The sequence below is a fragment of the Tachyglossus aculeatus genome, chromosome 15, assembly GCF_015852505.1.
Source record: "Tachyglossus aculeatus isolate mTacAcu1 chromosome 15, mTacAcu1.pri, whole genome shotgun sequence".
NCBI lineage: Eukaryota > Metazoa > Chordata > Mammalia > Monotremata > Tachyglossidae > Tachyglossus > Tachyglossus aculeatus.
In genome coordinates, this window is record NC_052080.1 from 8,900,899 (window position 1) to 8,925,756 (window position 24,858).

At 41.3% G+C, this 24,858-nt stretch overlaps 1 protein-coding gene across 1 annotated transcript in view; it reads left to right on the plus strand.

Annotated features, from left to right (window-relative positions):
* The window catches only part of ARHGAP6 (Rho GTPase activating protein 6), a 292,283-nt gene that overhangs the window by 220,631 nt on the left and 46,794 nt on the right, over positions 1-24,858 (plus strand). The window contains exon 2 of the mRNA XM_038757394.1: positions 14,089-14,248. Coding sequence (XP_038613322.1) covers positions 14,110-14,248 — 139 coding nt within the window. The 5' untranslated portion in view covers positions 14,089-14,109. The remainder of the gene's footprint in view (positions 1-14,088; positions 14,249-24,858) is intronic.

Below are 24,858 nucleotides of genomic sequence, written 5' to 3' on the forward strand. Positions count from 1 at the left end.
TCTGTGGGCAACTCTGAATGGGCCCGAGTAAAGGCTGCCTGCTTTGAGCAGAGGACCCAAAGTCTGCAATAGAAAACTCATGGTTATGTACCCGACTACCAATTTGGAGTGAGATGATGCCCGTGAAAACTTTCCCAAAACAATCGTGAGCCTTGCATGGCTAAAATTCATCCCCCCTGGCCTTTCCAGAGGGAGCCCACACCTGTGCTGAAAACACACCCTCTGCTCTCCAGTTTTGCAGTGACTATTTTAACCCAGATGTGTGGTGGCAGAGGGACAAATAGGGATGATGGGAAAAGACTGTGGATGAACTCTTAGAACCGGCACCACTGACTTTAAAGCACTCAGTCACCTTGTCCACTCCTATCTCACCTAGCTACTGTCTCACTGCATCCCATCCCGCACACTTTGCTCCTCTAATGCAGATTAATCCTAAAGAGGATTTCACTGAGGCACTTCTAGTGCCGGTTCGTAATCTGGTTTGTAAGTAAATCGTCTTTCTTGTCCAGTAGTTTTCAGTAAATGGTTTTTCATCTGCGTAAATGAGATATCTATCTAACCTCAGGGCTTGTTTTATTTCCTTTTGACTGGCAACTATCTGATTTTGGATTTGGTTCCCTAGGTTCTGGTAATGGTGCTTAAGCATTTCAGTATTCTTCAGTTATTTTTCCTTGTGGTTTTGCTTGCTCAGATAAGTCTACTCACTTGGTAGTTCAGGATGTCATTTGAATTTTCATTGATTATGCGTGTTTAGAGAAGCATTCATTCATTCAATGGTATTTATTGAGCTCCTACTGTGTGCAAAGCATTGCACCAAGTGCTTGGGAGTGTACAGTATAACAATAAACAGACATGTTCTCTGACCATAACGAGCTCTTGAAGGATCTTTTCCTTGAATTCAGCTGCCTGACTAATTCATTATTCATTCATTGAATCGTATTCATTGAGCACTTACTGTGTGCGGAGCACGTCCTAAGCACTTGGAAAGTACACTTCAGCAACAGAGACAATTTAGTGAGGCCTTATGCTAGAGATTTTACATTGCCCCGAGAAATCTAATAGTAATAATAATAGCTGTGATATTTGTTAAGCATTTACTGTGTATCAAGCACTGCACTTAACTCTGGGGGGATACAAGAAAATCAGGTCCCATCTGGGGCTCAAAATCTAAGTAGAAGGGAGAGCATTAGGTATTTAATCCCCATTTTGCAGATGAGAGAACTGAGACACAGATAAGTTTAGTAACTTGCCCAAGGTCACACAGCAGGTAAGCGTTGGAGCCAGGATTAAAACCCGGGTCTCGGAGTTTCAGGCCCGGGCTCTTTCCATAGAATAAAGTATAGATGTACCCCATAGGGGAAGTTATTCTTTGCCTTTGTCAAGCGACCTGGCTGTGCTACAAATATTGAAACGGCCCCAGGAAAGAAAACAACAGAGTGAATATGGCATTCTTGTTCCTTTTATTTACGATCCCACCGTCAAACCATTTCCCCAGGCTGTCACACTTCCATTGAAAGATTGGTCAACTTGGGTAGCTGTGGACTAATTAGAGGAATTTACAGTTTATTGCAAACAACCAGTCAGTAGTATTTATTGAGCACTTTCTTTGGGCAAAGCACTGTATTAAGCTCTTGGGAGAGTATAATAAAGTTAGTCGACATGATCACTGCAATTTAGCGAGGCTTCATTGATCTACCCACTATTTGGCTCCTTTGCTTTATGATTTAGAATCACTTTGAAAAAGCCACCCATGGTATGGTTGGAATTTATGTCCAATATTTTTTTTCCTGTAATTTGTTAAGCACTCATTGTGTGCCAGGCACTATACTAAGCACTGGGGTAGGTATATGCTAATCAGGTTGGATATGGTCACATGGGTCTCACAGTCTTAACCCCCATTTTTTAGATAAGGAAACTGAGGCGCAGAGAAGTTACTTGCCCAAGGTCACACAGCACGCAAGTGGCAGAACTGGGCTTAGAACTCAGGTCCTTCTGACTCCCAGAAGGACCTTCTCCAGACCAGAAGGACCAGAAGGACTCCTCTTCTATCCACTAGGCTAGAAGAAGAAGAGGCAGGAAGCTTCTACTCCACATCCCTCCAGCCAGGGTTGCAAATCTGCGGGGTGACACCTAGAAGCCCATAGAGGCTGATGGGATAGCCTTGTTAATCATGAAATTAGTTCCTGCATGTTCTTCCAAACAATGAATACCCTATTTATAGGATTTGATTAGCAGCAATGCCTGGGATGGCTAGGACTTTTGCTCTGAGTGCGAGCCTTTTAGATAGCATATGCCTCCCACATTGCCCACAGTGGTGCTGGATAGCTCCACTCAGTCACCTGTCTCTGTCCCCTGCTAGAATGAATGTAAGCTCTCTCGAGTCGTGGATCATGTCTACTGACTGTATTGGACTCTCCCAACCTATTAGTAAAGTTCTCTGTGCAGACTAAGCACTCAGTCAATACTACTGGTTGATTGATTACCTAAACAATCTCAGCTGCGCATGCATGTGTGGATAGTGGTCGATCACTTGAGCTGCACTTTATCATATTCTTAGGTTTAGGGCCTCTGTTTCCTCAATGACACTGACTGGAAACTTTCTTCAGCCTTGAATGGTGGTGTAGGAGGGAGTGGCGGTCAGTTTTTAGACTTAACTTAGTCCTGAAGTTTGCAGTCTAGAGCATTTTGGAGCAGTCTAGATCACTGAGATGTGGAAGGCACCAGCAATTCATCACTTAGTGGTTGTTGAGACTTGCTGGAGAAATCTGGGATTCATTCCCAAAGATCTCTCAACTCCATATCAATAGAAGCAGCGTGGCCTAGTGGAAAGAATATTGGCATTGGAGTCGAGAGAGCTGGCTTCTCGGCCTAGGTCTGCCACAGGTCTGTTTTGTGTGTGACTTGGGTAAATCGATTCATCTCTCTAGGCCTCAGCTCACTCACCTGTAGAATGGGGATAAGAATATTTTCCTTTCCCTATCTCATGGAGATGCCCTGAGGACAAATGTTGTAATTAATTTGAAAAGGCTTTTGAAAAGTAAAAGTGCTATATGGAGCAGGTCCAGCAGTAATCATGATTGTGGTATTTGTTAAGTGCTTACTTTGTGCCAAACATTGTACAGGGTATGGGACAGATATAGTCCCTGTCCCACGCGGGGCCTGAAGTCTAAGGGGAGGGGGGAAGAGAGATTTAATTTTCATTGAGCAGATGAGGAAACTGAGGCCCAGAGAAGTTGAGCGATTTGCCCAAGAGGTCACACACAGGAAAATGGCAGAGCCGGAATTAGAACCTGGTTCTCTTGACTCCCAGCCCTGTGCTCTTTCCACTAAACCACATTGCTTCTTATCCACACTTCTTCAATCATTGTAATTATTGATTCTTCATTTGCCTCAAGTAAATCTAAACAGTGTGCACTCGGGACGAGTGAACAGTCAATTACTGAGGACCAGCAGAAACACTGTTAATTTTAAGAAACATAACTTTTTTCCTTTCCATTGCACCTTTCCCATTTCTAGTCCTATACCCTCAACTTCTTACAAATGCCTTTTTTAAAACTAAAATTTAAATACTTCCAAATCTCTCTCTCAGTCCCTGAGTACCACCAACAGACCGTACATTACCTCCTATAGCCTGACATTGCATTGGGGGTTGGAATTTGCTTCCTCTGTACGAAGATGACTGTAAATGTAATATGAATTGGCCCTTTAAGGGGAAACAGCCCTGAAATGCTGTTTCCTTTGATTATCATTTGTTCCTGGGAGGAAAAGATAGATACGTTTCAGAGGCAAGAGGAAGGCCCATACATTTTCTCCATCCACTTTGACATCTCTCTTAAGGGAGAAAAATATGTTATTGGTTGTGGACTAAATTTTGCACATTTTCTGTCATTCAACCCCAACTCTCCTCTTTACTTCCTTCTGCTGTTTTTCCCAACTGCTGTATCCTTTCTCATTGCAAATATGCTTTTTTCCTCCCAACAGCACGGCAATGGCCTTAGTTGGCTTTAGTGTGACATTCTACGATTTTTACGGCAATTTTTAGTTAGCTTATTTTACTGCTTATATAAGAGGTGATTTCAAAAATAAAATTTGTGAAAGCTGAAAAATGCTCATTCCAAATGGAATTTTCAGATGGAACTGGAGTTCTGTTTCATATTGTTTTGAGGGAGGAGCTCAATTTCTAGCCTAATTTCTATGATCCCACTGTTGGGTAGGGACATGTTGCCAACTTGTACTTCCCAAGCGTTTAGTACAGTGCTCTGCACACAGTAAGCGCTCAATAAATACGATTGATTGATTGATTAGGAAGTGGACCTTTATTTACAAAATACACCCTTGGCAATACTACTTTTAAACTACCTTTCACATGGGCAGTTGACCTCAGGAGACAGAACTCTCCTTCCCACCCCAAGTCTAAGAAAAGTCTGGGGATGGCAAACTTGGCCCATGGGACAATTTGTTCATTTTTTAAAAAGCTATTTTAGTGCTTACTATGTACCAGTGCTGGGATAGATACAAGATACTCAGTGACTTGCCCAAGATCACGCAGAAGACATTGCAGAGTCGGGGATTAGAACTGAGGTCCTTTGAGCTCCAGGCCTGTGCTTTTTCCACTGGACCATGCTGCTTCTCATTTTTTCTGACTTTGGTGGGGCCACTTTGCCAACACTCAATACCCAGAGCAGTATAGTGGCTCCTCTATAGCTGTGAAAACCTGAAAGTCTGCCTTCCCATACACCCTTGGGCTCCTGAGGTGGCGGCTCCCCGGGGTGGCTGGGTGTAGCGTTACCAGCTGAGCTGCCCAAGTAAAGTGCTCTGCACACAGTAAGTGCTCAATAAATACGATTGAATGAATGATGTCACCAGCTAGAGATACCAGGGTCTGTCGCTGCCACCCTTAAGCCCTTCCCCCATCATTACAATTCCCTCCTCCAGCCCTGTCTCGTCACCGTGACACCACCCAAAAGAAGCGCCCACCCCTCAATTCAGGGAGAATCAGTCTTGTCCATGCCTGGAATCTAGTGTCAAATTGATATTTTCTCCGACTGGAAGCCATTCTCCCCTGATATTGTAAAGACCGCACCTGATGTTGGGACTAGCTTGGCTTTAAAATTTAAGTTTCTGTGTAAAGCGCACACGCGCGACCCCCCCCCCCCCCCACACACACACACATGCACACAGAGTCCAAGGTCATTGAACATCTATTTATCCTAGTTTGCTAGAGGGTAAAATTGGTGCAATCCAGCACAAGTGTCCCCTGATAAATGTAAGGGTAAGAGCAAGGATGCTGGCAGTTACCCTGAAATTCCGAAGTTGGAACCTTCTGACTGAAACATTGGCCAATGAAGAAAGTGATGCTTTTTTTTTTTTCTGAGAGTCTTTCTGGCTCACAGAATTGTTTCCTGGAATGAGCATCCGATTACTTCCTGATACATTTTTTCGGGGCTATTTGGGTGACTTTTTCTTGGCCTGACTTCTGGTAATTCTGACTGAGTTGATATTTAAATCAGGGAGGAAAACATATAAGTGAATTCCTTGTCTGTGCTATTTGTTTTTCTAGTTTATTCCCACATCTCCAAAAAATAAAAAATGAAAAAAAACAACTAAGGGAATCCTTGCTTACTGATCTCAGCATATCCCCCTATAGAACTGTCTCGGCATCATTGTAAGAAGCAATGAGTTTCACAAGCCTAATGAGGAGATAGTATCTCGGAATTATTGAAGAAAGAAATACCAGGGTTTATTCAAAATACCAGTTGCATTTGAAATATGCTTCTTGGTCAAAGAGTCATTAGGACTGTTCTTTATCTATGCTTATTGCTAAATCTGTATCTGGGAAATTCACCAGGCCGCTTGGGAAACTATGTACTTGTCTTCATCTAGTCGTTCAAAATGATAATTATAGTTGTGGTATTAGTTAAGTATGTTCCAAGCACTGTGCTTAGCCCTAGTTGGATACAGGATAATCAGATTAGAGTCCCTATCCCATATGCATATCTGCATGAACTGAAAATAGCACTTCATGTGCCAGGTTATTTGGTTGCTCTCTGCACTGTCCCGTGTTGGGTTACTAATTTCATGCCATTATTGATGCAGCCACTACAAACGTAATATCTAGTTGAAATGCTTATCAAACCACAATGAGAATGAAAGGCAAGTCTTCGTTGATACACCTAGTGCCATCTCAACAGCGGTTAAATTCATGTGTCTAATTAGAAGAAACAATTTGCACACATGCACATTACTACTCATTTTTTATTAAACTAGTATTTTTCTGAAACTCATTTTTTATTTACCTCAGGTTTAGGTGGAAGATCTACCTGGAATTTTTTTTTACCCTCAACTTTTCCTTCTGCTAAGTAAATAAGAATGTGTGCAAAGGAAGTGTCAGACTGATCATTCTAATTGAATCTTGATTTAGAAAAGTGTTCTTATTCCTTTATTGCTACAACAGAGAAGTTTCTGCTGCTAACTGACATTCTGTTTTATGATTTGTCATCACAATGATTCTTTTGTTGGGAGAGTTAGTTCACAAGACATTCAGAGAACCATAAACTTATATCTACTGGAGAATAAATGTGTCATTTAGTGAAATGATTTACTGAATTTACTTGTGGGACACCACTGTTCTGTGTAATGTTAAGAAGTTGGTTTTTTTGTTTTTTGGTTTTTTTTAAAGCACTATCTCACCTCTTCTCTTCCCCTAGCTCCACCTCCACATGACAGACAGGGCAGCCTTATTCCTCATGACCCTGACAGACTGCTTAGGAAATAAGATATTTTGCAAAAACTGTTGTTTGGCTGGGCACATATAGTAAAGTGTATGTGTGGCGCTTGAGTGTAAAAGAGAGGGAGGCCATTTTTTCTGTGCATCGAGACAGTTGGAAGGGAATTGAAGGGGAGTGTTCTTAAAATTGAAATTAGGGATAGATTAAATATATTTGAAGGGCAGAGGCAGCACCAAGTGCTCTTTAGCCTGCTCGAAGGGATTTTATCTGAAACTTCCACATTCTTTGGTTGATTCCTAATAAGGAAAGTTTGCACAGTTGCAGTTTAGTTACAGTTAGTTGAGAGCCATGTGAAAGAGGATTTTTAAGAGTCCCTCTCTTAACCACTCGTTTCTTTCCAATGACATAAGTACAAAATGCAGTTTCAATTTCCCTGTATCCTTCCCATTTTCCCTGTTTTACACGCATACACACACTTTTTCACTCGGTGACACTGCTTGCCATTGTTGCTCGTGACAAAAATTAGTTCGAAATAGTCAAGTGAAAAGATTTACATTTTTTTCCCGTGCCAAGATTCACAGTTAGTGGAGGACTCTGACAATCAAAGATATCATGGGAATCGTAGCAGCTCCAGCTGGGCTATTTCTCAGTCACTTGGTACGCAGCTTCAAGATAACCGGCTTTTTTCACAAAAGAATTAAAATCAGCCTCAAGTTCTTGCTCCAAGTCTAGTTTGGTCAAATTAGGAAACACATTGATGACACAACTGGATTTAGTTAATGGGTAAGCAAATCTATTGTATATTAATTCATTCAATCATATTTATTGAGGGCTTACTGTGTGCAGAGCACTGTACTAAACATTTGGAAAGTATATAGGGCATATGTGGGCATATATTATTGGGTCTGTGCCAGATTATTGTGATAGCATTTGTGTTCGAACAAGATATTTCTGCGTTGATTTTTATTCTGTTGAGAAGAAAACAGCAGAATAGCGGTAGTTGATATTCACTGCCAGCTGAGCTGTGAAATATATACCATCAGTCTGAAATGTCTAAGTTTTTCATTATTGGAAAATTCTTGTGTGTGTGTTTGTGTGTGAAAGAAAGTATTGGACATAAGAAAAACTAATATAGTGGGACTGGAATTGACTAGTCAAACTAAATTGTCTAATTGGAAGACTTTGCCTCAAAGTGCCACCTCCTCATGGTTTTAAGGTCCATGATATTAATCGGACTTCTTTACTGTCTAAACTTCTGTGAAAGCAGTACAACTTTTTAGACAGTTGTAGTCATGAGAGGCATAAATATAACAGCCTGAAAACAAATCTACTAGATAATCATAATAAACTTTATGTGCTTGGTGATCCAAAGAGGAAAGTTTAAGCTTCTGAATTTTTTAATATTGGTTAAACTGCCAAGATGGACCTTTGTTCTTATCCACAAAAATGAACTGTAGCAGTAAAGGCAAATTATCGACTGTGGGCTATGTCATTTAGGAGCTTGTAACTCTAGCAATTGTTTCTGTTTTCCATAACATGGGAACTTTATGGACTATTTTTCCCCAATCCCTGTCCAAAATAAATGTGTAACTTTAAACCAAGAATGAAATTTCAATGTAGGCAGTGAGACTTTCTTTGAATTTGGGGTCTTCTGAAATATAAAGGTGGTTCATATTAATGACATTGATCTCTGGAGGCTTATAACTATATAAATTGTATTAAATAATAATTATGTATTTGAAAAATTATTCCCATCTCCCCCATCTGAAAGGTCAGTCCTCCGAAAAGCACATATGATGGAATTAAGGAGATTCTTATTAGTTTAAGGGCAGCCAACTGAAAACTTCAGCCTAGTTCGGCATGATGGTTTTATTGAATTTTTGGAGTTCTGTTCTGTAGCTCCTCGGAGGATTTCCTGGAAGGAACAACCTTACACAAGCCTTAATTACCAATAGCCACATGAACACGACCAGATTAATTCATGAATACTATTTATAAAAATATCTGCATCATCCCAATTATTTGCTAAAAGAACTACCTTGTTCGTTGTGATATCAGAGGGGGCTATGCCCTGAGGCAGCCAGATTATGTGGAAAACCTGATGTGGTTGTATTTATAAATTCTTCTAAACAGGTGAATTAGCCATGATGCTTCAAGAGCACAGTCTCAAATGCCTCTTTTGGATTAATATTCACGAAGGATAAGTTGATGCTCACCTGCACCCCAGGACAAATTCTACAGTCCAGTATTATCCAAGGGGTGTCTGTTATTAATCAGGCTGTTATTAGGGTGTAGGGTGGAATCTCCTCAAAGTTGCATCGGTCATATTTATTGAGTGCTTACTTGGTGCAGAGCACTATACTAAGTGATTGGGAGAGTACAACATAATAGAGTTGGTAGACACACTCCCTGCCCAAAACCTGCTTACAGTGTAGAGGGCCTATTGATGCCCTACCTGTTGAAAGTTGAAGAAGCAAATTAGAATTCTGTAATGCTTCTGGGTAGAAAATGGGACTCTTTGGTTTGTATACTTTAGCTATTATAATGAACTCTCTTTAAGGCCCCCCTCTAATGAGGAACCAAGAGGCCTACTGAGCCCTCAATCCACTGACTAGGGTTTTGACACGATGTCATTTTGGAGATTTACTTTGGAGCATTTACTGTTTCCTCGTAATCCCAGATGGTCAGTGATCTTATATAATTTTGCTTAGAAAAGTAAGTAACTTCTGATGCAAAAGAAAAAGCAACAGTCTGGAGTTTATGAACAAAATTGCATTCAGGGATATCTTTTAACATTGCCTGAAGCACTGCAAGCCATGTAAATATGCACAAGCCTCTGTTACCTACCCACTCCCAACTTGGCAGAATTTTACCCTGTCAATTCAATTTTCCTCCTTTTGCTTGTACTCTGTATGTTTTCTGGGCATACTTTCATTTGGAAACTATTCCGCTTCTCTTAAAAAAAAAAACAGGGGTTATGGCTCACAAACTCTGCATTCAAGAAAACTTATGCTGTAACTAATATCATGTCCTATACCACACACATATGATCAAGCGAGTTATTCCTGCTGTACACTGACCTTTAGGATTGCATTGCTGGGCAAATATTACTATGTTCAGTAACCATGTTCTAGCCTAAATATGTAGTGAAAACCTTACTTGTACTGCCTGGGAAATCTAATATTGAACATATATTGTGCAGCATTGTGTGTGCGGAGAGTAGATGAGGAGCTCATCTATAGATGAGGAGCAATGAAAACTTCTCCCCCTGAATAAATCAACCTGCTGTTAAGTGTGGAAATTGGCTCTACCAGAATAATTCCAATTCCCATTGTAATGATGGCTTAGTCACTGACCTGTCAAGGACCCAAGCCATGGGCATCTTTTGTTTTTGTAGATTTTTATAGGGTCTGTTTAGTCAAAAATGTTTCCCTATCAGTTATTGAGCTGATCTGTTTTTCTGTTGTTGGTGGTGGTGGTTTTTTACGAGGTGGGGTAAATATCTATTTGACTTAGTGCAGCAGTTATTTCATCATGTTTAGATTTTATCTCTTTCCTGCCTTGAGTTAATCAACAAGTATACAACTTGCCTTGGGTGAGTCATTTAACTTTTCTATGGCTCAGTTTCTTCAGTCTGTAAAATGGGCACTTAATACCTGTTTTCCCTTCTACTTAGACTTTGATCCCTATGTGGGACAGAGACTATACCTAGCCTAGGTATACCTGGCAACATATAGACAACATATACCTGTTGTCTATGCCAGATCTTCAGACAGTGCTCGGCATAAGGAAGCACTTAACAAATATCACTATTATTATTTTTAAGTATATTTTGAGAAGTACAGGGTGTCCAGTATTATTAGAAAAGTGGGTAATCTGTGTTAAAGAAAAGATCTGATCCTGTTCTCAGGCATTTACTATCCAAAAGGGCAGACTAGAAACCTTGTGACCAATCTTCATAAGTGAAAATAGACACAGTAATGACAAAATAAATTGAAAAGCGAGGCTAGAGTCAAGTTGAGTTTGTGGTGTTATTGCGTAATAGCTGTTGAATAATTATACTAAAATCTGAATGTTCCTGTCTGGGATGCACTTCAAATACCACTGATTGATCAATCGATTCATTCATTCATATGAAATGAGAAAACTGCATCTTTGGTCTCAGTCTTTGTTCAGAAGCAGTTGCACTTTCCTGATCTTCACCTGGAGAAGCAGAGATTTATGGACCTTTAGGATTGTAGTGATCTTGAGAAATGCACCCCTTTTTTGTAGAAAATATAATGTGTGTCACCAGAAGTCAATTTCATCTTCTTTAAAGTTTCAGGTAGGGCCAAGTCTAATCATAGAAATTACAATATATATTCTGAATTTGTAGCTATCTGAAAGTGTGAAGTATGAAACTCATAGTGAAACCCAAATATGTTTCCTTTCTCTACATATGCAGAACAAACGAGCAACCCATTTCCTTTAGCTTGAGCTTCTAGGTCATTGAGGCCAGGGGATGAGCTTTACATTTTGCTGATGTCCCCAAATCTTTCATTTCTCCCGTTGGCCTTAAGGGAGCTAAGGTAATCAAAGCCTGCTCAAAAACTATGATATTTTGTCTCATTACTAAAAGATGTATTTCTGCTGTGAATAATATGAGGATTCCAGTGTCTTCAGAATATAGTCTTGCAAACAAATATTATCCCTCTTCCATCCTTTGCCTATCTGTTTCTGTTCCCCGTCATTATTAATGAGAGGGGAAGATAAAAAAGAAGCGTGGTGTTTTGTTTTTTTTTAATGTTAGAAAGTTGTCCCATAAAAGCTAACTAATGTTCAAAGGGCTTCAGTAAGCAGCAGATCTCAGTAGTTCGAGGCTAGATGACTTTGAGTGTGGAGAGGGCAGAGGAGGAAAGAGATGGAGAGACAGAGAGAGTCATAATAAGGGACAGGTGCATTTGTAATTGGGATAAATTTGGCAAGAGGAAAGATTTTTTGGAACCCGTTTGTCACAGTGATCTCCAAATTGACTTTATGTGCTCCCAGGATAGTTCTACAATCTGGTGACAACCTGCCAGGTATATAGGGAAAATTCATTCATTCATTTATTCAATCATATTTACTGAGTGCTTACTGCATGCAGAGCACTGTACTAGCACTTGGAAAGTACAAATTGACAAAAAATAGAGACAGTCCCTACCAGGGAACCACCTAAAGGTAGGGTAGGAAACAGAGGGGATAAGATGGATAACCATGTGCTGTAAGCTTGTAGAATCCCACAATCTACATCTGTCTACAAACCCAACCCCTTCATAACTCAGAGGCCACTTGATTTCCAAGTTAGGAAACCTAGTAATGGACCTCACAATGTTCTGTATTTCACTGGAAATTCTCTTCATGAGGGAAAAATCCTTGGGTCCCCCCTCACAAGAGACTCACTTAAGGACTAATTGACCTTGGCAGTGGATTTGTCATCTTTTCTTAAATGTCCCATTAAGGGTGGCCCTGAAGAAGCATATTCATAGTCCTGCATTTGAAAGTTCTTTCTGCTTCTGCTGCTTCTCTGCTTCCAAAAAGTAGCTGTGATGGCTGTTTGGCTTCTAGAGGAAGGGCTGCAGTTTGTTTCCTGCTCCAGTAATCTACTTGCTGCTACACAGATTTGAGCCTTTTTAGATGAAGAAAAGCCAAAGGTAGCTCAATAATATCAAAGCAACAGAGTCATTTAGACTGTTCAAACTGAGTAAATTTCAAACTTCCTTAAGAGAGTAATTGGACCCCTTGGCCATTACAGTTTACACGTTAAGTATACGTTAACAGAAATCTGAGACAACATGCTCGTATTTTATTATGCCAGTGTACTGGTTTATGAATGGATAAGTTATACTTTGGGTTGTTGAAAACACATTTAATTGCCTTATTGAAATCAATGGATTAAGGAGAACTTAGATTAGACAGAATTTTATAGGACCACAGATCCTAATAGACATCAGCTCCAGGATGCTTTCTGTATTTTTAAAGCAATTTTAGCCTATATTGTCGTGGAATGGAGAAGGGACTAGAAAATCGGGAGCTATGCCTGCAAATGGTGCAATAAAAGAAGGATTCAATATCTGATCATGAATGGGAGCTTTAGACAAATATTTTTGGATTGCTCTTTTTAGGGGTCAGACAAGCGAATCGAATCAGACACTCAAGAGATATTATTTTAAAAGTGCGTGTTTGTGTCATTTGAAACTATCTTTGTGACGAATGGTCAGTGGCTCAGAAGGATTCCCTGTGGTCATTGAGAGAACCAAAGGAAATTATATGATATGTAGCGTATTTAATATTACAAGTATTTACGTAAAATTACCTTTGGTTCCCTCAGTAACTACAGATGATCCATCTCACTCGCTTTCTGTTATCTAGGAATATTGGGACCGTTCCCTCTGGGAATCATGATGATTCCCTCACAACACAGCATACCACATTCAGCTACAGGAGAAGTTTGTCTGATCCATTCCGTACTTGTAGTGGAGTGAAAAAAAATGTCATGGAGTAACTGGAAAGATTCCTGTTGTATTCATACTATGCAACCGTGAAGAATGCCATAGGAGTCTTGGATATTGGCATGAGAATGGGCTTTAGATCTCATGGGAAATTCTTCCAAATCAACAAGAGATCATCTTTGAAAATCTTAGAGATTAATGGCTCAGGGATGGACTTGTCTTTTTGCTATTCACCAGCATTGAGCTTTGCTGCCCTTTAGTATTTTTTAATGATAAAGTCTTAATCGTTGATAAAAACATCTTTGTCACCATTGGAACTTTGAAAGTAAAGCCCCAGTTTTCTCACCTGTAAAATGGAGGTTAAAAACCCGTTCTCCTTCCCCCTTAGGCTGTAAACCCTGTGTGAGATGGGGACTGTGTCGGCATGATTATCTAGTGTCAACTTCAGTGCTTAGTACAGGGCTAGGCCATAGTAAGAGCTTAACTATTACCACGATCATTAAGGGTGTAATCCTCTCCCTCTCTCCATCCCTGCCCCAATCCATACCTGTGCAAGAATGTCTGCAGTCTCTAGAACCAGCAATGAAATTTACTACTTTTACTCCAAGAGTGAACTAGTCTCCCCCTTCTAGACTGTGAGACCACTGTTGGGTAGGGACCATCTCTATATGTTGCCAACTTGTACTTCCCAAGCGCTTAGTACAGTGCTCTGCACACAGTAAGCGCTCAATAAATACGATTGAATGAATGAATGAATGAAACTAAAATAAAATAAAATAAAAAATCCAAACAAAACAAAAAGCCTGCTGTGTTTTTCTTCCAGATAAATAGGAGCGAATGTTGACTGAACCAAGTGACACTTCATATTTTTCCCCCTTGGTCTCCAACAGGGTGATTTTACTTGGAACAGCATGTCTGGGCGCAGCGTTCGGCTGAAGTCGGTTCCGGTGCAGAGCCTCTCCGAGTTGGAACGGACCCGACTGCAGGAAGTGGCTTTTTATCAGTTGCAGCAGGACTGTGACCTGAGTTGTCAGATCACCATTCCCAAAGGTAGGCACTGCATCCGCCATATCATTCTGGAATGTTGAAAGTTAAACATCTGCTTGGCAAACCTGCAGACTGAACATTCGCCACAAGCCCCTCGTTAACATAGGAAGAAGAGTAGCGGGCCTCGGTGTCTGGCTGGCATTTGTGTATATTTTGAAATTTGTGTTCAGACAGAACAACTGTTATGTCAGCTTATCTGTTTAGCCCAAGTAAAAGGGCAGCTGGAAGAAATAAAATGGAAAATGGAGTCTTGAGGTTGGTTGGAGATGAACCGGATGGTAAATATCTTTGATTTAGAAATTGTGCAACAGTTGAAATGGGTAAAACAGAAGAGGTTGTTTAGAGGTAAGGAACCAGTGTTTACTGCTTGGGAGTAAACATTGCCTCCAGGGTGTTTGCCAAAGTTCTGCCTTTGCTAAATTGGTTGTGCATTGGCCAGTTTGTGCTTGCCACTTTTCTGCTGTGTGACCGTGGGCAAGTCACTTAACTTCTCTGGGCCTAGGTTATCTCATCTGTAAAATGGGATTTAGACTGTGAGCCCCACGTAGGTTAACCTGATTACTTTGTATCTACCCCAGTGCTTAGAACAGTGCGTGGCACGTGGCAAGTGCTTAACAAATACCATCATTACTATTATTATAAGACAGTTGCAGTTTAGTCAATGAATGGTATTTATTGAGCATTACTGTGTGCCCAGCACATCACTAAGCACTTGGGAAGCAGCATGGCTCAGTGGAAAGATCACAGGCTTTGGAGTCAGAGGTCATGGGTTCAAATCCCAGCTCCACCAACTGTCAGCTATGTGACTCTGGGCAAGTCACTTAACTTCTCCGTGCCTCAGTTGCCTCATCTGTAAAATGGGGATTAAAACTGTGAGCCCCCCATGGGACAACCTGATCACCTTGTAACCTCCCCAGCTCTTAGAACAGTGCTTTGCACATAGTAAGCGCTTAACAAATACCATTATTATTATTATTGGGAGAGTACAATACAGACCTTCGGTTTTCTATCTCTCTCTCATTCGATTTCTCTCTCTCTTAACTGTTTGACAATTCGGTTGCCCAGTTCCTACCTGGATGTTTATAAAGCTCCAAAATCCAGCCTCCTGGATTTCAACTACAGCTTCTAAAAAGCAGCACAGAATTGGTATTGCTTTGCCACAAACGCTGGAAACCTTTTGGAATAGTCTGTTGTGGAATAAATTATCAAGCACCTGTCAAGGAAAACCAGTGGTTTTGTCCAGAGAGGGAGAGGTGTGATTTCAGTGGTGGCCAGGGAGTGTCTCACACCTGTGAAATTTTACAAAGCTTTGCATCCAGTAGATGTTTCATCAATACTGTTAGTAATACTTCTACTACTACTATTACCTGGTGTTCTCCACTCACACCTGCTTTCCACTTGAGAGCCATGAAGGTAGAAAGAGAGAGAGAGAGAGAGAGGAACTGATGCATGAGATAGTGGGTGGGGGGAAGTGGCAGTTGAGACACAGGGAGTAGCCTCTCTCATCTCATGCAGCTTTTGCCCCCCAGAACTGCATCTGCTGTTAAGTTGAGAATTGGTCATAAGGAAAAACTGTACATAGGAGGGGTGGGGGTAAGAGGGAGAGAAGGGATCCTCTGAAGAGAAAGGTTTGTGCTCTTCCTATTTACTCAGACAATGCTGCAGCCCTCCTGAAAGCCCGGAGTCATTTATGGAGGATAACCTTGCAAGCTGCCCTGCCATCAAGAAGGGAATGGCTCTCTTTGAGCAAAGCTTTGTGTAGAAAGAGAAAACAGTGTCAGGCACTGCAAAAATTATGTAAAACAACCCAACAAGGAAACCACCTTTTTGTGTCCAGTATAGAAGGGATTTTTGGATCCCGCATTAGCCTGTTCATTCTCACATGCCCTCAAAGATAAACTTTACCATCAGTGGTATCTTCAAATACAAAGAACAAATATCTTTCTCTGTCTATGTATTTCTATTTATCTATCTATAAGCTCTATTAGAGAAGCACTATGGCTTAGTGGATAAGGCACAGGTCTGAAAGTCACAAGGACCTGAGTTCTAATCCGGGCTCCTCCACATGTCTGCTGTGTGACCTTGGGTGAGGCACTTATCTTCTCTAGGCCTCAGTTACCTCATCTGTAAAATGGGGATTAAGAGTGTGAGCCCCATATGGGACAGGGACTCTGTCCAACCTGATTAACTTGTAAGAGAAGCTGCGTGGCTCAGTGGAAAGACCACGGGCTTGGGAGTCAGAGGTCATGGGTTCTAATGCCGGCTACTGCACATGTCTGCTGTGTGACCTTGGGCAAGTCACTTAACTTCTCTGAGCCTCAGTTACCTCATCTGTAAAATGGGGATTAAGACTGTGAGCCCCATGTGGGACAATGTGATCACCGTGTATCCTCCCCAGCACTTAGAACAGTGCTTTGCACATAGTAAGTGCTTAACAAATGCCATTATTATTATTATGATCTAACACAGTGTTTAGAAGAGTGCTGGGCTCATAGCAAGTGCTTAACAAGCACCATAATAATAATTATTATATATACATGTGTATATAATGTAATTATATATACATGTATAATCTGTGCTGTTGCTTACTACTGGCTTTAGGAATTAATATTTTGCAAATAATACTGTGGCCTGAGGCATAGTTACTGTTTTAAGAAAGTGTGCATACACAGTCCAAAAGAACAGTTCCTTGACTGCTGAGAATTGCTCAAGTACATGTCTTACATGTAATGTGGCCTGAGACCATAGTCCCATAGGCAACATAACACCAGAGTAAACATCTCAATGAAATCGAGAAAATGATGTTCTTGCTGGGCCAACAATGCAGTTGAACCTCAGTATGTTGATTTAGAAAATAAAGGGCAAACTGGGAAATAGAGAATCACATATGGGTGTTCCTGTATGCGTCCTGGTGGAAAATAAGGGGAGCATCTTCGACTCTCCTGACCCCGGCAGTTCCCCTCTCCTTCCTATAGAGAGCTATTGGAAAGGTCAGATGCCATAACCGTGTGCTTCAGTCAGTGCACTCTTGTGGTGGGAAAAAATGTGAGGCAGTTCCAGCATGAATATGTGTTCTTTGAATAAGGTCCCCTGAGGGACCCCCAAAGAAGGAAGGATCCCTACTGTTTCCAAGGAGGAGGAGATGGTGTGGATGAAACACCCTTTCTCCGATTTTTTTTTCCTTTGTGCTTTGTCCTATTTCTGTAGATTCTGAAGTTTTCCCCTTCAGGGATCTGACCAGAACCACCCCCAAATCGTAGGATTTGGGAGCCTGCAGACCCCTGGCCACGATCCAGTGGGAAACTGCCTATCCCAGACAATCATGTGCCAAATCTTAATTCACCAAGGATCTTCTTTCAAATCAGGAAAATAATTTTCTCCCTAAGGCCTTGTCTTCCCTGGCAAAATTTGCACAATGTTTATATAGCTTCTTTGGGTCAGTGATTACCACTGCAGAAGGATTTGGACCCTTGCACAAAATTTTGTCTCTCTAGTCACTTATAAGGGTTTACTATGTATTGAAGGGTTTACTGTAGGCCAAACACTGTTCCGAACACTTGGGTGTATACCGGATAATCAGACTGGACACATTCCTTATCCCATGTGGGGCTCCCTATCCAAGGAAGTAGAAGAACAGGTATTTAGAAGCCATTTTACAGATGAGGAAAGTGGGGAACAAAGGAGCTAAGTGATTTGACCAGGATCACATAGCAGGTATGTGACAAAGTCAGAATTAGAATCCAGACCCGAGCTCTTCTAAAGGGATTGCACTGGGACATTTTCTAACCCATGTTCCTTCTGGTGAAGAGTCCAACACTCAAATAAGGAAGAACGCTACATTCCAGTTTGAGTTTTGAGCTAGGTGCTATGGGCAGGAAAATACGGGTATTCAGTATAGCCATCCCCTGTTATAAGTCTTTTTGGCACTCTTTTGCAAAAACACTGTTGAATTTTAATTCGGGTTTCTTCCAGCACTCTCTCACTCTGAGATAACACTCCCTAGTTGGCCCTGGCTTAAATAACTCCCTTTCCCTTCTCCTCAACCTTTGAAGTACTTTTTGAATGACTTGAATGGAGTGATTTAAGCTGATTTCAGCTTACCCTTAGATAATGCCATCTGCTTAGCATAGATAAGGACATGTCTCTAATGCCTTTTTTAATGGTATTTGTTAAGAGCTTATTATGTGCCTGACACTGTACTAAGTGCTGGGGTAGATGCATGCTAATAAGGTTGACACGGTCCATGTCCCATATGAGGCTCACAGTATTACTCCCCATTTTACAGATGAGGTAACAGAGGCACAGAGGAGTTAAGTGGAGAGCCCAGTGTCGCCCAGCAGACAAGTGATGGAGTTGGGACTAGAACCTAGGTCCTTCTGACTCTGGGTCCATGCTCTATTCACTAGGCAGCATTGCTTCTCACCTTAGCAAAAGGTGTTTTTTTTTGCTGAAGAGGATGTTAGCAACACCTTAATCCATGCTGGTAGAATTTGGTAGGGAAACAATCACAGATATCTGATCACATAGTCATAGAAGCCGCAATGACTGTTTTATAGTCAATCAATCGATAGTGTTTTTTTGAGCATCTCCAGTGTGCCGAGCACTGTGTGAAGAGCTTGCAGAAAGAACAGGAGAATTAGCAGACACAATCCCTGCCTTCAAGGAGCGTATTATCAAGCTTTGTTCAAAAGTCACAGCAAAGAGATCATTTAAACGTTGTCCCTGCCTAAACTGGGGTGGTGCATTTTTAAAAATGCATTCCCTTTCAACAATTTGCCTTAACTTGTCCCAGAAAAGGCTAACGTCAGGTGCCAGTGTAACATTAATGCAGATTGCACATTGCAGACAGGACCTCTGGGAGCTGTACACCACCAGTCTAGGCACTCCATGGGAAATTCCTCCATCCTTACTTTAATTATCTAATGTATGAGCTATCATTAAGACTGCTCAGTTGAACCGATCTTGCCAAGTAGTTTCAGACTGCAGGTAGGTTTGTCCTTTGCAGCCCCGGGTTCTGTGTGGAGTCAGGAGAAGTTTAAGCAAATGAATAGCAATTTGCAAAGTCTCCAATCTAATAAAGTGAATTCATCCTTGCGTAGCCATAGTCCATTCATCTCTCCTTAGTGTCGGTTACAGGCTTGTCTGTGATCAAAGACTTTACTATTCAGAAATTGCTACAGAGAAGCAATTAAAAAATGAGTACAGTATCTTCAAATAATGGGATTATATCCATCTGGGCATATTCAACAAGGGTTACATTCTTGGTTGATTTTCACTCTTTATGAACTTTGAATAATAGTTACCACAGTCCAATCCACAATTTTGTCAATTATTCCCCATTACAAGGAACCAGGCCTCAGTGCCAAATTAATATCACTGGAAACCAGCCGTGAAATTGATTTTATATTCCTACAGGGTGATTGTTTGAACTTGAATTAAATCCTGATTTTAGCTTATTTCATTATTATGTTTATTATGTGTGCTTTATTGCCTTTCTTTTAAAGAGTTCAAGGGAGGAGGAAGCAGTGGAAGGGGAGGGACATAGGAGGGGAAGATAGGAGAAAGATTGCTTTAAAGGCTCACTTCTCTCATCAGCCCACTGCTTACAGACTCCAGTCAGAGTTATTTTCTTAGGTCTGAGATGCCAAAAATCTTTGAGAACAAACTGAAAGCGTCCCTATGATCAGTTGTTTTTTGAATATTAATCCCTAAAAATGAAAATCTTGAAGCAAGGGAAGAAGCTGGACAGTCTCCAAATGTTGTCTGTTTCTCAAACCTCCCTGAAAAAAGTCAGGGTATATAGAGCACTCTTCCCAGGCCACGGGCCCTTTACTGCATGGTGTACCTCTGTATCGACTCTCTAGGTGCCTTTCTTTTGATGTTTCCTTACCTCAAAAAGTGAAGGAAAAAGTCAGAAGGAAATGACTTCTCTCATCCTTAGAACAATGCTTCGTATATAGTAAGCGCTTAACAAAACCCATCATGATTATTATTATCAATTTCTTTTAAATATTGTTTTAAATTTAGTAATAGTGATCAAAATATTTACCATTAATTCTGATCTCTTGAAACAGAAAGTTTGTGTATGTGTTTATACAGATAAACACAAAGATACATTTTGTTGAAATAGATGTAGGGGCCTCATGTTTTTACAGCTTGCTTAGTAGATGTGGGTTACTTCTAAATGAGTTACTTCAGTTTACAGTTGGTCCAACAATCAATCAATGATATTTATTAATAATAATAATGATAGTATTTAGTAAGCACTTACTATGTGCAGAGCACTGTTCTATGCACTGGGGAGGTTACAAGGTGATCAGGTTGTCCCACGGGATGCTCACAGTCTTAATCTCCATTTTACAGATGAGGTAACTGAGGCACAGAAAAGTTAAGTGACTTGCCTAAAGTCAAACAGCTGGCAATTGGCGGGCCCCAGGACTCAGGGGCCTTGTCAGGCCAAGGATAGGGAGAAGCGAAGGTACTAAAAGAGACAGCTGCAGAAACGATCACTTTGGAACTGGCAATGTCGACGCTTTACCCTTCCAATAATAACCAGTAATGAGCTGATTCCCATTGTCAGCACCTGCCTTCATCAGGGTGTTGAAGTAATGCGCCATGGCCCTCTTTGCCGGGACGTGAGCCCTCGCCACCCACAAGGTATACTTAATGTCTAGTAGAGGCCACTCCCCTGCTAACCCTCTGCTTCCTCGGGGATTGGTGGGTGAATGGATGAACGGATGATTGTAGACGGATGAATGCACAAATGAATAGACAAATAATCAAATTTCCATTGGCAGTACTACTCCATGTGGGAGAAGCAAGAGAAAACCATTCCCAAGGAAGTTTCTGAGAACGTGCGGACTTTCAGAAGTTCACCGTAGCCCAAATTTCTTAACAGTTTGGCATGGTGCCACTAATTCCATAAGGCATTTTTTGTTATACTCTATGGAGGGGGATGTTTTATTTATAAATCATTGATCAGTATGTCCAGCACTTTTGAAACATTACAGTGCAGATACCCAGGGCATTTATTTTTTAGTAGACACAGTGGATGACAGAGTATAGAAAGGTTAAAGGGTTTTATTTTCTGTATTTGATGCCAAATTGTCAAGCTGTGCCAAAGATACAGGTCAACACATTGCTAATAATAATAATAATAATAAAGTCTCCCAGAAGCGAGAGAAACTAAGTCTTGGGCAGTTTAAGGCAGAACTCCTAGAGAGCAGATAACATCAACTTTTAGTGTTGAACAACCAAATATAGAACTCAGCACTTTGTATTTTTGGAAATTATCATTACTGCATCAGGCGCAAGATCTCTGCCTTTGGAGTTAATCTTCACTGGAGGCTGATCATGTATATTTTTGAAGCTTACAGGCTCATTCACGTACCAGTCCAAATCTTGGGTTTTAAAATTTTGAATGCCAATGAACCGTAGACGTCTAAATGATGTCTAAGTATCATTTAGCGTGGTTAACTTCTATTGCTGTTTTAACTTGACCCAGAGTTGTCAGCCCAATAAGATTACCTATTACCCTTTTAGGCCTTGATTCCTGCTCAGATCCTTGGCTCCTAAATTACTTTACCAACATCATGAATTTTCCCAGCAAAGCCCTGAGTCAAGTTTGATTCTTTTCAATTAACAATGAGTTAAGAATTGTTACCAAGGCAAAAGAGACTCCTTGCCCTAAGAGACAACCCATTTTTTTTTCCTTTGACACATTGTTGTTTTTGGATGATTAACAAGTTGGGTAAGGTTGTTCCTACCAAGCCAATAGTTTGTAACTGTCATAAAGAGTGGGCCATCTCGGGCAGGGATTCATGGTGGAGTCAGAGAGCTGTTAAAACCTCAGCTACTCGAGGACTTTCCTAGGAATTGAACCTAGTTCTGCTATGGAATTTGCCCGCCCTTCCAGCGATGGGCCCTCGAGTCGGGGTCAAGCTGAGGACCCCTGTTAATTCTCTTCTTCCAACAGTCGAAGGGAGAGGAAACCAGGACATGGGCAAAATATGGATTTTTATTAATATTGCCATCTATTACATTTGTCAGTGGCTTACTGTATATCATGTACTGGACTAAGGTGTAGCAGAAAGTAGCAGCATAATCATTCAGCCAAGGAATCTGGCCCAGAGGGGGCTCACATTCCAAAAGGGGTGATGGAGATGATCGTGACCCTTTCGGAAAGCAAAGGTAGCGTCTGTTACTTCTACTCTACTTTCCCAAGTTCCTCGGACAGTGCTGTACATACAGAAAGTACATTGCTTGACAAAGACAGTCGACTGATTTTTCTAGTAGGATCTCAGGGAAAGAAATAGCAAGAAACAATGAAGAATCGCAGAAGTAACCAAAGCAATGGTATGTTGCTACTGAAAGAAAGTTTCCCGGCTTACCACCCCTCATACACAGTCTTCAGGTTTCTACATTCCTGCTGTGGCAGGGACGAGTCGTCACCCTGACGGCGGCAGGATTTAAAAGTTGACACCGCTCAGTGGACTCCAGGGCTCCAAAAATGATTGCTGTATTCAGTGCTGACTGTGTGCCAAGCATCGTGCAAAGTGAATTCAGTCCATGTCCCAAAAACTGCTCACAGTCCAGGGAAAAGAGGGAACAGGTATCGAATCCCCATTTCGCAGAGGAGAAAACTGAGGCAAAGAAAAGTGAAGTGACTTATCTAGAGTCAACAAGCCCAGCCGCCATGGCTATAGTGCCAGCTTTGGACACTGTGCGTTGGAAATGGTTTAACAGACGGCTACAATAGCCCCCTTCCTTCCCGAGCCCTAATCCTCCATTGGAAAAGGACAGCGCTTCCTTCAGGTGGAGACTTCTGTACCCTGAGCCATTGGTCTGTCCTCCCGCCTTCTCCACTCCTCCCATCTGGCCCTCTGAGGAAGTGTCCCAGGGGAGCTGATGGGAACATCCCTGGAGGGTGAAAACTCATCTCCTCGTCTCTTGCCTGCCCCCGAACAAACTCCCCAGCAAGGTTCTTCAACCCCACATGTAGGCCTTGTGCCAAGACGTAGTTTCCCTGGGAGTAAGAAAGGGGATGTAATCTTCTTCCCCCACTTTAGGACCCCACATGTCCAAGTTGGCTGTTTCCCCTGTTGCCCAGGGGTCAGAAGTGGTCTTTATTACTCTACCCGCAGGAAGATCCAAAGTGGAAAGACAGCACGTGAGACTGCTAGTCAGGGGTCAACGATGGTTCTGTCTTGGCTCCTGCACTTGCCTGCTCTGTGACTTTGGGCAAGTCACTCGGGACTCAGTTTCCTCATCTCCCCACCTCTCAGTCTGTGAACACTATGAGGGTGAGGGCAGGGAAGCGGTCCAATCTGATTTTCGTGTATCTAACCCAGGGTGTAGCACAACGGTTGGTGCAGAGTAAGTGCTTAATGAATGTTATTGCTATAACTATTAATTTCTCTCTCTGAATTTCCTTGCTATTCCTTATCAATTCAGAAAATTTCCTTGGGGAGGGGGCTTCTATTGTTGCCTTCTCCCGAGTGATAATTTCGATAATATGTGTCATTTCCATGATGAACATCAGCATCACTGGATGATAAACTAACATTTCACCAGCAGGCAGTTGGTTCCCCCACAATCACTTACCCACTAAGTCAGCAAAGAAAATGGGACCCTCCCTTCCACCTCTATGGTATGTATGTGTTGGATTTGTCGGTAACGAAAAGTGGATGGCACCTCTATTTCAAATCAAAAGAAATTAATGTTTTTGGGGTCACTTCAGGCCTCAAGAAACATGTTCTGTCATGAGATTATGCAGCACTTAAGATTTCCTCTCTTTTCTTGCTCTCCCCTTCCCACATCCTGTTGGTAAGAGATGACACAGTTGGATCCTGAAAGAAAATGGATGAAGGCTGTTGACAAGCACAAATAAATTCACATATTAAGCTGTTTTTTTATAAACTGGAATAAGATTCTTGTATTACCAGCAGTAACAAAATGGCAATGTAATAATGATAAGCACTTGTTTATGAATGCTTCTCAAAGGGGTAAACTTGAAAGCTGGGACATGTGGAAAGATCAAATAAATCAGAAAGGACATTATTATTGAGTTTAATCCACTTGACAAAAGCAAGTTGTGTGTCTGACGTTATCTCTCATATGCTTGGTTTGGTTTTTAAAATACTGTTGCAGGTAACTGAACCCTTAAGGAAACAATAACTGGAATTGTTTTCACAACCAAAATCTGGTTTTCAGATAGGAATTTGTGTGACTAACTCCTATTCCAAAGAGTGGGTGTTGGGCATAGAATGGAGAAAGTATCACTCAATCAGTCAGTGGTATTTATTGAGCACCTATGAAGTACAGTGCACTCTACTAAGCTCTTGAGAGAATACAGCAGAAGTTACTATTATCGTTTAATCAAAAAAATAATAATAATAACCATGGTATTTGTTAAGCGCTCACTATATGCCATGTACTGAGCACGGTAGGTTTAGACAGATCAGACACAGCTCCTACCCATATGGGACTCAGAATCTTAGCGGGGAGAGAGACTTGAGTATTTAGTCACCATTTGAAAGAGGAAGACACAGAGAAGTTAAGAGACTGGCCCAAAGTCACACAGCAGGCAAATAGCAGAGCTGAGATTAAAACCC